Genomic DNA, 17,392 nt, shown 5'->3' on the forward strand with positions numbered 1-17,392 from the left:
GAGAGAGAATTTCCAGCCGATCTCATGCTGAGCGAGGAGCCAGATGTGGGGCTCGGTCACATGACCCTGAGATCATGACCTCAAAATTCAGACACTTAACCGACTGAGCCACCCAGGTACTCCCTATCTATGTAAAAACTAAATGCTGGGAGTTCATCAGGATTCCACCGTGGAGGATTCTATTCTCTATCCAGTCAACATGTGCTCCCCTAGGAAATTCTATTTCAATGATCTATATGCTGGATCTTCTGTTTCCAGGTCTAATCCTCTAAGCATCAGGCTTAATTATCCAAATGCTTACCTGAAATCTTCAGTTGAAGTCCACTTATTTTGTATACCCTATGGATGTCATTTGCTGTTTTATAGTCTTCCAGAAGATTAAATTGTAGTGAAGAATCACTTTTCCCTCAGTTCCATATTTTTGTGGTTTGATGACACTGCAAAGACTGATTTCATGTTCCTATTTCAGTTACATGTCGCATTGAAATTTTTTTTAAAAGATCCAATTGGAAAACATTTACAAATGTATTATTTATTACTGAATACCTTAATAGAGAATGACTAAAAAAAGTAAGATAATTTTTATGTAGTGCAAATAATCAATAATATAATTCAGGTGAAAAGTACATTTCCTGAAGGCTGTTTTATACATCTGACCTTGAATCATAATTCAGAATAGCTAAGTATTCACCTCCGCATAAGCCCTGTTAAACATCAGTAGAAGCCTGAGCTTTATTACTAGGAGAAAAGTCAAAACTGTTAAATATGTTTTCAGATACTATCATTTTTGCAGTGTTGTATCTTGTCACTGTGTTCTATACTTTATAAAACCTATACTGAGCAAATTATCATATACCTAATTAAAAACAAGTTCTGACATGCCAGTTAAAATGTAATCGAAGGACATTTCATCTATTCATCATACAAAATATTTGTTATATTCTTATTTAGCAATTATAAGACAACTTGGTGAACTCTTTAAAAAATGAATTTTGAAGTGAGAAAAAATTACATATTAGTATACTTCTCTATTAAATACAAATATTAAAACAAAAAGATTCAGGCCATATAAATAATATTCCCTTTAATAACAGGCACCAGGTTTTAAGTGCTAGCTAGCTGGACAGACTTATTGAATAATAATTTCTACAAAATTATCTAAACAAAATGGTCTATAGACAACTAAAACAGATGTTATTTGTATATTAAGTCTGACTAGACTGGTTGGAGATTAAATTCTCCACATAAACAATGCCAGTAATGATAAAAGGTAACTTAATAACATATGAAATCTAATTAATAATGGCCATTGATAAAGCCCCTCAGAGTTTCCAAGAGGATTTTTATTAGTACCTAGCACATATAAAATGCTTATAATGTCATTTAAATATTATTCAATTATTAGGACTGTTAAGGTGGAGCTCTAATGATCTGCACAAAGACTGAATCTCCTGACTAACCCACCAGTACCATTGTGCTAAAGCAGAAAAAACTGCTCGTTCCTCAAGATTCTTTACTTCCATCTGTCAGAAATTTGACATAATATACTGATTTTGTTACAACAAGGCACTTTACTGCCATCTGCTGAAAAACTGTCATAATATACAAATCTATGATGTGAATACATCCTCCAACATGTACTGTTGTTGCACACTGCACAACCTGCAAAGCCTGTATGGGATAGCCCTGCCCATCCTACTCCTAATGGTGCAGAACTTAATAGTATGGACACTAATCTTCCTATCAAACTTTAAAAGTCCCCAATCTAAAACACCATAAATTACCATCCAGCTGAAGTCCTGATTATTAACAAGTATTTACATTCAAAACAGTTTATATCTAAAATGTATATGTCAGCAGGATAGTTAACAAGAGTGTAAAGTTTTTTAAAGGGTAATAATGACCCAATTTCAGTTTTTATAAAATCTCCCAAAAAACATATTTATATTTTAACTTCTATTTCAAAGTTAAACCCACAGGGGCACCTGGGTGGCTCAGTTGGTTATGTGTCCAAATCCTGATTTCAGTTTAGGTCGTGACCTTAGAGTCAGGAGATATAGTCCCAACTCCGGCTGCGAGGGGAGCCAGCTTGAGATTCTTTCTCTCCCTCTGCCAGGCCCCTCCTCACCCTGCTCACTCACACACTCTCAAAAAAATAATAAATAAATAAACCAACTAACCCACAAATGTTTCCTTACAATTAGTGTTATCAGGTTAGGAAGGCATTATAGTCAATAACAAAGTACTGACACCTATAAAGAACATTCTCTTAATATTTTAATATAACAACACCCAAGGTATCCCCTTATATACCAAATCAACATTGCAATTCTTACACCTTCAAAATCTCAGAGATGTAAACAATCAACCAAACATTGTCACATGTCTTCCAATTGCCCACACTGGCTCTTAAAGGCTAAAATAACCAAAGAATAGAGCAAAAATTTTAGCAAAGATATTTGGTATACTCATCCTCTAGTATAGGAAGAAGGAAACCTTTCTTTAGAAGTTGTTCATTTTAGTTAAATTTGAAAATTTCAGGAATTTATTCACCTGCTTATTTATATAGACTGTGCCATTTGTTTTCACCTAATTTTAATCTTGCAAGAGTAACCATATAACCTGGTTTTCCAGGGGCAGTTCTGATGGACGGCTGTTTGGCTCAATATAACGACTGTTAGTGCTCCTTTCTATTTTGAAGTGTCCCATTTTATACACTTTAACCACAACCCATTCTTGCTGATAAACAATTACAAATTTTGCAATCTGAAATTTGGACTCAATATGCATGGCCTAGCATTAATGGACATGAAAAGCAAAAGTTATAACAAAAGTTATCTCGGAAAGACTACATAAATTATGATGCATAACTGTTTATCCATATTAAATGATCCAGGCTTTACAAGGAGATAAATTAGAAATATGCAATTACATTTTGTTGAGCTCATTCCAATTTATCATCCACCTTTTTATATAAATACAAATAAATGTTTTATGTGTATTTTCTCCTCCAAGAGTTTCTATCTTGTCTTTATCAAGTCCATAAGTTATTTAGCATCTCCCCCTTCTGTATGAAATAATCATATGGGATTTAAAAAGTACTACCTACCACAAAAGGACTGTTTAACATCATCATTGCTATTTTGCAACTATATGTTAACAAAAAGCAAAGTTTAGAGCAATGTCTTTCAAATTTAACATTCTAATAAACATTCTTTTTTAATTTGCTGAGCCTTATGGACAGACGAAACCGGACTTCTTCAAAAGAAAGGAAAATGTCTGGATATGCCAATTAGTCCCACTGCAGTTTCATGAAAAGTATTAACTTATATAGAGTCATTGAACAATAGCCCTTAATATAGTCAAACTACTTCAATATTAAATATCTTGATTTCACCAGGATACCCCAATTAGAGTCCATTTTAGTTTCTTGTTAGAAGTAATGAAATTCATGGGCTCTTACAAGGTGGCAACCATAAAAAGGGCATATTTTATACTTAATTTTATATATATATTATATATACATTATATATATATATGTGTGTGTCTTCAGCTATGCATGGTTTGCCTATAATATTACTTGTACATATAAGAGTATGATCCTTCTGCATTTCTGTACAGACTAATATAAATGAAGGTAGGGGAACCAAAATGTTTCAAAAACCAAGTCTATTTTCATTTTTAAGAAACAGTAACTATGTTTTCTTAAAAAAAAAAAATAGACATTAGGTTACTGCCTTGAAAGTTCAAGTTCCATTATCTTAATATATATAAACACACCTGGATATAATATTTTTAAAAAACGACACATACACACAGGTGATAGAGCTGTAATAAACAAATTCCTTTTATAAACAAAATTTTAACTGAAAAGCCACAGTAGATGGAAAAAATGAAGAAAGGATATTACTTGGTAAAATCCAGTGACATCTACAATAGTTTTACAGCACATTTAAGCATTCTAGGGTTTTATATCTTCACCTGCCTTCTATTTCTTACTTGCTCCTTAAAAAATTGCCAATTATGAATACAGGTTTGACCTCAAACTTAGTCCTGATTGTGAGTGCCAGAAAAAGCAAAACACTTCAAATTTCTATCTTAATATAGCTTCAATTCAAACATGGTTTTATTTAAAAAACAATGCCCATCTAAAAGGAGGGGAAAAAAAAAAAACCAAGCAGCAATACTTAATCATACATAATATTCATTATATGGGAAGTGTTTTTTAGAATGATATAGAATGCACTTGTTCTGTCTCTTCAATAATTAAACTGACTTAGAATGACACCACCAAAAGTAAGATTACTGTCTAAGGGGCACACACTTAGAGTACTGCTAGCCTTAAAAGCAGTAAAGCAAAAGAAAACATATCAAACAGCACATGCACATCTTACAGAACTTCCACTGAACTATCAATGGCTTCTATACAATGTGCCTCTTTTCCATAATTGTATTAACAACTACCAGGAAAGGAAAGATGAGATTAAAATCAATGGTACTGAACTGAATTGTTTGAAGCCAGTGCCCCACATGTGGGGAAAAGTGCATTTAGTTCAGCAGCAATATAGCACAGTGTGAAGATATTGTGCTTAGACGCAGATATTCCAGAACTGAAAGATGTACAAGGCAAGTCAAGATATAAAACCATAGTACACTGTTAAATAACCTTGAAACATACATATATTGCAGTGTTCAAAGAAAAACATTCATTTCATTGTACAAGGCTAGGGAGAAATCCTTAAAGTTACCTATTGTAGTTTATGATATAATAAATACATATCTATATAGCATTGTATATACATATATAGAATGTGTGTGTTTATGTGTATCTTTTTATTTCTTTTTTTTTGCCAAATTATTGTTAGTTTTTGTCATTCTGCAACTTTCAGGAGTGAAAAGCTTCCATACTACAAGTTTCTGTTCCCCCAAACTTAAGAAAGGATATTTATACTAGAAAAGTTCTCCATACCCTCCCCCCAACCTAAAGACTCACTTTAGATATTTTGCTTTACAATTGATCAGAGAAACACAATTAAAAGAATCTAGAATTTTTGACTATATCTTTTCACTTGCCAGTTGTTTCAACAAGCAATTATCTTTTAGTATTTAAACCAGCCGATGCAAATTCTTTAACAGAGGATATAAACTAGATTTCACTGATTAAAACAGAGCAAATCAAACCAAAAAAAAAAAAAATCCAGTGATTTACTCTGACTGTAAACAATATATAAAATTTAAATCTCAAATTTCAAAATAAGTTAAAGAAAAATTCTACTTTCAGGGCCTATAATACTATAATGATCTGACAATTGGTAAGGGGAAAATGTATATAAAAAGTTGCAACAAAACTGTCCATTATTTTTGCTAAGAGAAAGTATATCTAACTATACTACCTCTGGCCCTTAAATTTAATAACTTCATAATTTGTTGGCAAATGTTTTAAGCAAACTGGCATATCATATTACACAACAAAAACATCCATCAAGTTCAGCAAAGAAAACTTATATAAGCCTTTTGTACAGAATTAAAAAAAATCTAAATGGCTATGATTCCTCTATTAGCAGAAACACATAATGCAGTCTTTATAAATCTGCCAAATATATCAATATCTACATAAATAGATACAGATATATATATATGAAACATTAATGGCAGTCTATTTTTGAACAGTGTGTGGGACCAGCAGATTTGTATCAGACCATGGCACGATATGGACCCTGCATCTTTAGGAACTGAATGATAAAGGAAGGACCCCCAGCAACAATCTGAGGTGGAAGATGACTGAGTGGACAGTTTTCAATACTCATGATTGAAAGCTTGCTGCAAAGGGCCAGCTCAAAGGGAAGGCTATGTAGATTGGGGTTGTCATTCAAATACAGTTCTTCTAGGTTCTCCAGTGTACCTGTTTAAAAAAAAAAAAAAATCAAATCAATCACTAATTTTTTAATTAGTTACTATTTTAGAAGTTCAATTGGGCATGATGCCATCCTGGGCATTATATATACTGAATACACATTTCCTCTTACTTTCCTCCTAGTTTTAAAACTCTACAACCATGGATCACCAATTTTCCTGCATATTCAAATAAAATGGGGCCAATTTAAAAACTCTGATGTCCATGTCATGCTCTATATCAATTAAATCAGAATTTCTTCCTTTATTGTTAGTTTTCAAGTTTGGAAGGCACTTTTTTTAAATACATATGCTACATCTCCAAACATTATGTTTGGGACAGCCTGACATTGGTATGTATTTTTTTCGAAACTCCAGAGGGTACTTTATAGTAAATCGGTGCCTATCGTCACTTTCCTGTTAGAAACAATGTGATGATCTCTTTTATTAACAAATTTCTCATGTGGGAAGATTTTTGTTACTTGATATAAATCTTTCACTAAGAGAGTTAGCACATATTTGGCAGGAAGTCAAAAATCAACCATGTAATTATTTAAAAAAATTATCTTAAGACTCTCTCAAGATATTCACACTTTCTAGGCAAATGTCTCTTGAAATCAGATGAGGCCAAATGAATAAACATACTAGAAGTAAAGTAGCCTCCTGTGTTTTCTGATTTTTAAAACTTCAAAATTTATAGTATTTGATAGTGGTATACAGAAGATTAATGAAAATAATGGCTACGGTAATGGGTAACGGATGCTTACATTTAAGATTTTATTTAATAATCAGAGCAACCCTATGAAAAGTTACTATTATTATCCTTATTTTACACAAGTAGAAAACTTGAAGCTTTGGAGTTTCCATCCCTTATCCAAAACCATAAAGCCAAAAAGCAGCACAGCCAGATTCTGAATTGTCTTATTTTACCCCAAAACCATTTTTTTAAAATTAAAGTATAACTTACATTTTAATTCCAAACCCATTCTTAACCACTAATGTAAAGGTAAAGGGACTCTGAAACAGCATGGTGTGTGTGTGTGTGTGTGTGTGTGTGTGTGTGTATACATATGGAAGAACATAATACATGGAATTACTAATTTAAGAATTATAGTGTGACCTTAATTGATCTAATTCTCTTTGTAGAATGGGGTTACAACCTGCACTGCCTAAAATTCAAGGTAGTCACGTTGATTATATGAAATAACAGGTATGAAAACACTTAGAAAAATCTGAAAGTACTGTCAAAATATTAATCAAATATTAAAATTAATCCTAAAACCTCATAAAGAAATGTTCTCTTGGAGTAAGATATTACTAATATAATTCAAACTTGTGTGATTTTTAAATGTGGAAGAAATATAGAATAACTCTTCCAAAATAAAATTAAATGTATTGGAAATAGTATGCTAAAACACTCTCAAATACAGTATTAACCCTAACACCCCAAGAGGAAATCTAACCAAAACCAACCACTCAACCAACTACTTGCTGCTCTACTAAAAAAAAAAAAAAAAATAAGAATCTTGACCCTGAGGTAACATCAGGTGACAAAAACAATCCTATTTATCTTAAATACTGCTTAAACACACAAGAGCAAATTAGTACAGAATCAAGCATCCAAAGGGTTCATACCAATTTCTTCAGGAAGATGAGTGAGTAGGTTCTCTCCAAGGCCTAGATGTGTGAGATTGGTAAGGTGACCAATGCCTCTGGGAAGGGTGGTCAACTGGTTGTTTGTCAAGACTAATTTCTGAAAGATTAACACAATAAAAGATAGTTACATATATATTTCCTACTACTGCTGTGAATTTAAAATAATACATCTACTAAGCTAATAAGAAATAGGTAAATTAGGTAAGAATCACCCAATAAATTTTACTTTCAAAGTATATTATTTGTTAGTAAGAAAAAAAAACAGGTTACATAAACATAAAACTCAGCCCTAATGTTACATAATTTTAAAAAAATCTCAGTTAAAGAATTACATCAAATTCTTAAGAAAAATGTACAATTTGGAATGTACCCCAAAAGCTTTAGTCATAGAACTATAAAATCACCAGGATAATGTCTTACCTGTAAATCCTTAAGATAAGCAATTTCATTTGGCAAGGATTCCAATTTGTTCTCCTCTAGATCCAATTCTCTCAACTTCCTAAGGTTTCCAAGACCGTGCGGAAGCTTCTTTAGAAGATTGTTTGATAATATTAGAACCTAAGAGAAATTATTGATAGTGTTTGGTAACTTATGAAATGGAATAATATATTACCATTGTGTGGCTTAAAATTTATTAAACTGCTAATTTTCTAAAGAATGAATATTAAGGATAATGTTCACTTATATAAGAGAAAACATTTAACTTACTATTCTTAAAAAAAAATCACCATAGTTATTGGAAATAAAAGAAATTTAAATCAAAACTAACGAAAGCAAAAGTTTAATTTTACCCATATAACAGAAAAATATAAAATTAACCACTTGCACTAAAATTCATATAGTTAATGGTATTTTAATATTAAGTGGTTACAAATGTGTATCTGATAGGAAATCACTTATTTATTCAAAACCCTTTATAAACCATTTTTAGGGAGGTAACAATTTCTAAACTGCCTATTTCAAAACACTACAGTTACTATTTGTGGTATACTTATTACATTGTAAGCCATCCTCCAATATACTGAAGACAGAAAAAAGTAGTTGAGAAGGATAGTTCCTATTCTCAGAGAAATGATGGTGGTGGTAGTGATGGGGAGTGTAGGGAGACAATACTAGGTATAGGGATAGTGAAAAGAGTACTGAATGGAAAGACATATACATAAGGTTCTGGCTAATATCTTATGCCCATGGTTTTCCTCCAAAGTTATAACACGTATAATAAACATGTAACAAGACCAAAGAAATAATAATAGCTAATATTTACTGAGTTTACTACTTGCAAGGCACTAAATGCATGTGTGCATTATCACATTTAATCCTAACTCCAACCTTTTGAGGAAAATACTATCATCTTCATTTCACAGCTAGGGAAACTGAAGCTTGGGCAAGTTCCATCTATAAACGGAGATAAAAGTGGAATGGTACCCAGATCTGTCTTGTTTCAAAGCATATGCTTTTAACCATTACACCATACTATTTCACCTTAATAATTATAAAAAGAAATTAGATTTTTTAAAAAGCATGGATACAGAGGAAACTTTAAATATATATATATTTACTATTAATAAGCTTTTTTCATCAAAAGGGACTCAGAAGCAGGAGAATTCAACCTTGACTAAGGAGGAGAAAATAAGGTGGATCTTTATGGAAAATAATCCTAAAGAAAAAAAGGGATGATGAGAAGAGGGCATTCTAGATACTGAGAACAATAAGACTAAATGTACAGAGCTAGAAACATGCACAAATTTCCAACAAAGAAGATAATCTAATTAATTAAATAAGAGCATACATGAGTAATCAGGATGTAAAAGTGCACCAGAATATATGAAAGGTTCTCAATGCCAGTCTGAGGAATCCATAATCATTTTGGTAAACAACAGTGCAGGATTCTTAAACAGAGTTAAGGGGAAAAAAAAATATGTCCTAAAAGATGCTAAATTTTAGAGACATTCCTTTCAAAGACACTTCATAATACTCAAGCTTACCAACTTTTAGCAGCAAGAGTAATTCGGAAGCACTGAGCCCAAATTAAGTTAATATCTCATCATCCTAATAAAGCTGTATGCTTAAGAGAGCTCTAATATTTCTAATTATGATCTTCCCCCCATAGAAACTGCTTATTTTAACTGAAGCTTTATTAGCAAGATAATTGCAGACAGGTCTAAGGAGTTCTAAATAAATAAGGAGCTCTTTTATACTCACCTCAAGAGAAACAAGACCAGACACATCCTCAGGAATCTTTGTGAGCTGATTAGTGGCTAAATTCAATTCTACCATACTGGTCCAAGTTCCAAAATCCAAGGGAAGTGATGTCAACTGATTGTCCTGGCAAAGACAGAAAAGAAGCAACCAAAGTAGAACCACAAAAACAAAGTTATACACACACACACAAACACACCTGGTGGAAAGAAAATTCTTAATTAAACACAAAAACTTATTCCCCTCTTTGATATCCAAATAAAAAATTAAAAAGTAATGAAAAACCTAAGCCTCCGAAGCAGTTTAACCTTTTTATTTTGAGGTTAAATTGGAAGTTTGCTCCCTATGTGATTATCTGTATTGAATATAAAAAATACACTCTACCGACCAACACTTGAGACTTCAAAGGTCCCAGTTAAAAGTAGATTTTCATTTCACAAATATCTACAGAAATCATGGAATAAATGTAGATGCTCAAGAGCACAAGGGAAGAAGAAACATTGAATTATAGCACATAAAGAAACCAGATAAGCTCAGCAATTCTAGAGATGCTGAGCAATAAAGTAGGAGAGGAAAAAGTCTTAAGATAGCAAATTAAATCATTAAAACACTACTTGATAGTATCCAAAATTTCACTTTAAAAATTCCTAAGAGATGACAAAAATACATTTCTCACTGAATAATACAGATGATGGAACACTTATCCTAATTTTGTTTAAAAACTAGATATAGCAATATGCAGAAAACATAGTGAAATATATGCCAGTGTTTCACTATTTTTCCTCCTGCTTCCTCCTCTCTACATATAAAATACATTTTCATCAGTAACAACTCTTACCACATTTTGTATTTGTTGGGGCTACTGGTAACAAGAAAGGACCACTAGTACCCCTGATGTATGCCAATGTGTTAACAGTGATGCTATCTCTCAGTGGTAGGATTATTTTATGTCCCTTTTGTTAATCTGTATTTTTAATTTTTTCTGCAATATACATGGATTACTTGTTTCATTTTACACAAAATCATCCTTAGATTCCAAGAAGCAAACATCCATTTGAAAGTCAAGTTTTTCTTTTATTATAATACTTACATTACCTATTCATTATAACTTTTAAATTAACTACTGATAATTAGTAGTATGATAAAGAATTTTCATTTAAAAAAACTTACTACTGGTGCTTATATGAGGAAAATATCAGGCTTCATTTTGACTTCTTTCAAAAAGAAAGTTTTTATTAAACATTTGTCATGCTATTGAAGAAAAAGTAAGGCAAAATTCTAGGCAGTTTTCTTATTTCATTGAAAACAAGCCTTTCCAAGCTAACGCTATAGTAATATCATATCCATAAAAATGTAGAACCAAATGCAAAAACTAATGAACACCTAGACTGCTGTGTTCTAAGCCTCTTATTATAGACAACATTCAGAATTGATACCATTACCACTGCTAAATCTCATACAACTGAAAAGATAAACAATAAATTTTAAACCTGTTTAAGATTATAAGATTATCTTGAATTTCCACTGATTCAATTATATACCTCTAAAGAATTATCATAAAAGATACATGTATTTATGAACAAGTATAGAGAAAATCAATAAACTCTATATTTTAGACTAAAGAACCACAATTATGTTGAAATAGTTCATCTTGGGACGCCTGGGTGGCTCAGCGGCTGGGCTGGGTGCTTGCCTTCAGCTCAGGCCATGATCCCGGGATCCAGGATCGAGTCCCACACATCAGGCTCCCTTCAAGGAGCCTTCTTCTTCCTCTGCCTATGTCTCTGCCTCTTTCTCTGTGTCTCTCATGAATAAATAAATCTTAATGGAAAAAAAAAAAAAAAACAGTTCACCAAAGATAAAAGGATGTAGTATAATACAATAGAAAGAACACTTACACCTGGAAGCAGGAAATCTAGGTCTTCTGGATTCCTATACCTCAGCCATAAATTAGCTATAGGGCCAATTTACTTATCACCTCTGTACCTAAAGTTTGCTCACTATAAATAAAATCACTGGAAAAAAAAAATCAGGTTTCATTTCTTTCCTCCTTTTTTCCTTATTATGTGAAACTCATTCACTCTAGAGAATACAGATATGCAAAAAGAAACTAAAGATCATCCATCAGAAGAAAATATTTGCAAATTATATATCTGATATGGGGTTAATATCCAAAATATATGCAGAACTCATACAACTCAATAACAAAAGAACAATCCAATAAAAAAATAGGCAGAAGATGTGAAGAGACATTTTCCCAAAAATGACATACAGATGGCCAACAGGTACATGAAAGTATGTTCAACATCACTAATTAGGGAAATGCAAATCAAAACCACAATGAGTTATCACCTCACACCCATCAGAATGGCTGTTATCAAAAAGACAAGAAATAAGTACCGGTGAAAATTTATATATAAAAGGTTATATAGGGGAACCTTTGGTGGGAATGTAAATGGGTGTACCCACTAGAGAAAACAGTATGGAGGTTTCTCAAACAATTAAAAACAGAACTACCATACAATCCAGCAATCCTACTTCTTGGCATTTATCTGAAGAAACTGAAAACACTAACTCAAAAACATATGCACCCCCATGTTCATTGCAGCATTATTTTAAAAAGCCAAGATACAAAAGCAACTTAAGTGTTCACAGATGAATTAAATGGATAAAGAAAATTCAGTACACACACACACACACACTGGGAACAATATTCAGCCATAAATACGAATTAAATCTGGTCATTTGTGACAACATGAATCTACCTTGAGAGCGGTATGCTCAGTGAAGTCAGTCAGATGGAAAAAGACAAATACCATATATTCTCACTTATATGTGAATCAAAACAAAACACCAAGCCCAAAGATAAAAAGTAAAGATTGGTGGTTGCCAGAGGTAAAGGTTAGGAGGTGGGCAAACTGGGTAAAGGGAATCAAAAGGTATAAACTTCTCTAGTTATAAAATAAATAAGTCATGGAGATATAAGCTACAGCATGGCAACCATAGTTAATAATGCTGTATTATATATCTGAAAGTTGTTGGGAGAGTAAATCTTAAACTCTCATCACAAGAAAAAAAAATTCTGTGTGTATGTGCGATCATTTCCCAATATACAAATATTGGATCATTATGTTGTACAACTGTAACTAATACCCTGTTGCATCAATTATTCCTCAATAAAAAGGTCATCCATAAAATAATTATGATATTCAAAGATAAACATATTTTAATAAATCCTAGCTATATCTATATATATAAATCTATACTTAATACATCATTAAGCACATTAAGAATAGTTTTTAAAAACTGTAGAAAGACAGTCTTGCATGCTTTAACTTTTTTCTAACTTAACAAACTGAGAATGTTTCAACTGGTATATAATATTCTTCTAAACTTGAGTATTATTTTTAATGACATCATAGTATTCCACCAAAGATGTACTACTTTTAAAAAATGAAATCTTTATTGGATTGGTACCAATTAAATAGAAAGTTCGACAATAAATATCCTCACAACTATGCTTTTATGGACACTCATGATTATTTCTTTAGGACAAAGTGTTACGAGTATGCACAGTTCTAAGATATTTGTTATCTAATACAAATTGCCCTCAAGTATCTATCAGTTGAGATAGTAACAGTAACAGTTCTCCACACTGTTCTGAGAAAACACAGAGATTACTTTAAGTACTAATAGTAGTAGCTTTACTCCCCCTCAAAACAAACAGAGGCTTACCTTCATATTCAGCTTACTTAATACTTTTGCTCTGGAGAAAATTCCAAATGGGATTTTATTGATTCGATTGTGTTCCATGTTGAGGGAATAGATGGTGGAAAACTGAGATGGACCACCTACTGGATATAATTGGAAGCAATTTCTAGCTAAGGTCAAACTATTCAGTTTCACAAGACTTGATAAAAGACTCTGTAAACAAATAAAATAAACATAAGAATTAGAATTGTAACAAGATTTCCTCCATAAAGTACAGAGCAGCAGTCACAAATGCCTCAAAGGGCCTTCAGGTAACCAATGACAGACACTGGTTGGGCCAGCTCTGTGCTGCCTCATATAGAGGGGACAGTCACTCCTCAGCCTTAGCTGTCACTTAGGAATGTGGAGCCAACAGAGTCAGATTTCCAGATTTTACAAGAAACAGAAAACTCATGCAAAATCTGATTTTTATTCCTTGGCTTTAGCTTATTAAAACACTCTATAAAGAAGGGGTGCCTGGGTGGCTCTGTCAGCTAAGTATCCAACTCTTGATTTTGAGTCAGGTAATGATCTCAGGGTTCTAAGATAGAACCCCAGTTGGCTGTGGAGCCTCCTTGGGATTCTTTCTCCCTTTGCCCCTCCAACCCCACTCTCTAAAAAACAAACCACCAAAAAAAAAAAAAAAATACTCTATAAAGAAAATGTCTGCAGGTAAGAGATATCTCATGAGTGGCCACTCTGAGAACCTTAAATGCAGAATCATTTCCATCATACAGTCCTGGCTCTCTCACTATTCAGGTCTGAGTTAATTATCCTCTAAATTATTATAAAGATTAACATAACCTGACTCAGAGTGAGCTATAATTTAATGGCTCCTTCACAGAATATTAAATTCAAAAGATAACAGTTCCCAATATTATATAATATTGTTTTTCCACATGGTAAAGTTTCAGAGGGAAAGATACATCTGTCAAACTATTACTGTGCATAATAGTCACACATCCCCTTACTTCAGCCTCCTACCATGTCACCACAGTGCTAGGCGTTTAGGTATTACAAAAGAAATTCTGCGATTAAAAAGATTAAACCCTATTTAGATAAATACAGCACACATGATGGGAAAAAGGAAACAATACAGAACTATATATAATCAATAACAAATTATATGTAATAGGCTCTCATTATCCAAAGTCTGGTTGAAAGAAGAGCAGCACTGCCTTGTTTGAAATGTAGACTTTTAGGTCCTACTCCTACAGAATCAATATGAATCTTAAGAGGATTCCTTAGTGATATGTATACTCATTAATGTTTGAGAAACACTGGTATAGGCTATAAAATAATTCTGAATCCTGGCTCTATCCTTCGGTGGCTTGTGACTTCAGGCAATTGCTCCAAACCTTCATTTATTCATTTGTAAAATGATGGCTTATTTTATAAATTGTAGTGAAAACATTTTATTTTTTATTTTTTTTAGTGAAAACATTTTAGAGAGAGAAATACACAAATAGCTTTACAATCTCTAGCACATAAATAGTGATTAATTTTTAAGTCCCTCTTCTATTTAAATTTCAAGCAAAGAGGAAATACTGGAGTAACTGGAAAAGCAGGAAGGAGACTGAGAGTGAGCTAGATCTTGAAGGATGAAAAAAATTTAAATATTTAGAAAAGTAGAAGAAATATTTTAGATTGAAGTAAAGGCCCAAGCAGAGAGGAAGAGGAAACAAGCTGTGTGAGGTATGTGTGTGTATTTTAAGAATGTTCAAATACCAGCTTCATACCATGAGGAAACTGAAGACTTAGTACCTGAAATTTGTAAGGCCAGCTGAAGGAATGAAATAACTATGTAACTGAAGGCATAATTATATGGTGAACTGAAACTTGTTCTTTATGCTGAACATTAAGCAGCTTTCAACATTTGTCTACTGATGTACACAGATAAAAGGAAGAGCTCAGGTAGTCAATTCAGGAAAATTGCCTACATCTTATTTTACTGGAAATACATGAAGTTTTGAGTATCATGGCAAAAATGTTATATTTATTATTCTTACAGCTGACCAACTTTACTGATATTCTTTGAAAAACCCTAAAGATATCTAAAAAGGGGCAATGAGAAGGCGGCTCTCCAATCTTTCATTCTTAGATCATAAAATGAAGCTATGCAGTTGTGCTCATCGTTGCTTTAAAGTCAGACACATCTGGATCCCCATCTTAGGTCTTCCACTTACCAGGTGTGTGACCTTTGGTGAATTAGACAATCAATATATTTCTCACAGTACTCCCAGAAAAATACTTATGTAACAAGTTAGGCCAAAAACATAACTTCCCTTAAGTCTTATTACCCCAATAATTAATACAATTTGATAATACCCCAATAATTAATACAATTATAATGAAGATTTAAATGGGTTGATCCACGTAAAGCCCCTAGCCTTATACCTTGAACATATGTGCTTAAATTTATTAAATTCCTTTTCCTTATGTGTTTGTGTCTACATGAAAACTAGTCCATTTTCAGACAGTCATCAAATAGAAAACTGTATAGTCATTTTGCCAGCTCTGGTATCAGCAAGGAGCCCCAACTGAAAACCACTGTCCTGACTGCACACCCAACCCAGCTTGAACTAGATGTCTAGTAAGTGCCATCTAATGGATTTTATTGTTTTCCTCATTGTGATTACAAATGCAGATAATTACATATTTGCATTAGGATTATGCTGCTTCCAAAGCACAGAGACTACTTTTAAATAAGACTTAATGCTTCCCCAGATTTGGAGAGGGCCAATCAAGGGCTTCCCCCACAGGCTCTCTATCTGAAAATAGGCCAGTTTAAATTTGTGTGTGTGCACGCACATTTCTTCCACAGCCAGATTGAGGATAGCTTGTCCTCTTTATAATTCCTTATCAAAAATAAATCTTGACTAATTTCAGTCACAAAATATTATACGTGAAACTACTTACCACAATGTCTGTATCCTAAGAGTTACCCAATAATTACTAGTTTCACTGATAGTGGATATAAAAATAAGTTTTAAAATTTCTCACTTTTTGGAATTTAATATACACCTAGTCTTTATATTTAGCCTTACTGACACTGTAAAAGCAGTCAATTTTACTTAAGCTCACAAATCACACCCTAAAAAAATCCCAAGATCTAATTATTTTGCTAATTACTGTTAGAAAAGGAGATGACATTAAACAATAGAACCCCACCCATTTTTACCATTCTACATTATCACTAGCAAAGAAAGACAAAAATCCAGACAGTCTAGTTGTCAGGGCTCTCTCTACAATCTGTGGATTCTGTTCCTGACCCCATTTAAATTGCAGATGATAAATTGTCATAGGAGTTTTAGAGAACTAGCCCATCCTAGAAACTATAATCCTGGACAACTGATTTGTGTACTTTGAACAAATGGTTTTTAAAAAAATCCAAAGACCCAGAATAAGAGAAGCAAAATTAATAGGTGCTTTTTTTCTGTATCCTGTAGCAACAAATCAATTAAATACATTTATTTTATAGCTAATTGCTATAAGCCTATATCTTCAAATACTCAAATTATTCTTTATAAAATCATAGTATATATCTATAAATAAACATTCATCCAAAGCATCTTTATTTTTAATTCAAACACACACACACACACACACACACACACACACACACACGGAAAAACTAGAAATAAAGGGCCACTTAAAGAAAACATCTTTAATTATATGAAAAAGAGAGACTTTGCGAAGTTCAATCAGTAATATAACAATTCCATTATTTTATTTGTTAGAATACCACAATAAGATCTAATGCTTGAATAAGCAAACATACAAGTTGTGGGTATGCTAATTAATAATATGTAGCAAAAGAAGGCAAAAGAATAAAAGAGTACTGCATTCTGCCCAATTAATCTCTAAGCAAAATAAGTGAAAACATTTTTTCATA

At 32.6% G+C, this 17,392-nt stretch overlaps 1 protein-coding gene across 4 annotated transcripts in view; it reads right to left on the reverse strand.

Moving 5' to 3' along the window:
* Positions 1-3,823: 3,823 nt before the first annotated feature.
* The window catches only part of SHOC2 (SHOC2 leucine rich repeat scaffold protein), a 96,504-nt gene continuing 82,935 nt past the window's right edge, over positions 3,824-17,392 (reverse strand). For all 4 annotated transcript variants that reach the window (XM_072805341.1, XM_072805339.1, XM_072805340.1 and 1 more), the window contains 5 exons: positions 13,483-13,671; positions 9,751-9,873; positions 7,969-8,106; positions 7,528-7,645; positions 3,824-5,902 (listed from right to left, as the gene is read on the reverse strand). In XM_072805341.1, coding sequence (XP_072661442.1) covers positions 5,694-5,902; positions 7,528-7,645; positions 7,969-8,106; positions 9,751-9,873; positions 13,483-13,671 — 777 coding nt within the window. In that variant the 3' untranslated portion in view covers positions 3,824-5,693. The remainder of the gene's footprint in view (positions 5,903-7,527; positions 7,646-7,968; positions 8,107-9,750; positions 9,874-13,482; positions 13,672-17,392) is intronic.

This window comes from Canis lupus, chromosome 29 (assembly GCF_048164855.1).
Source record: "Canis lupus baileyi chromosome 29, mCanLup2.hap1, whole genome shotgun sequence".
In the NCBI taxonomy this organism is placed as follows: domain Eukaryota; kingdom Metazoa; phylum Chordata; class Mammalia; order Carnivora; family Canidae; genus Canis; species Canis lupus.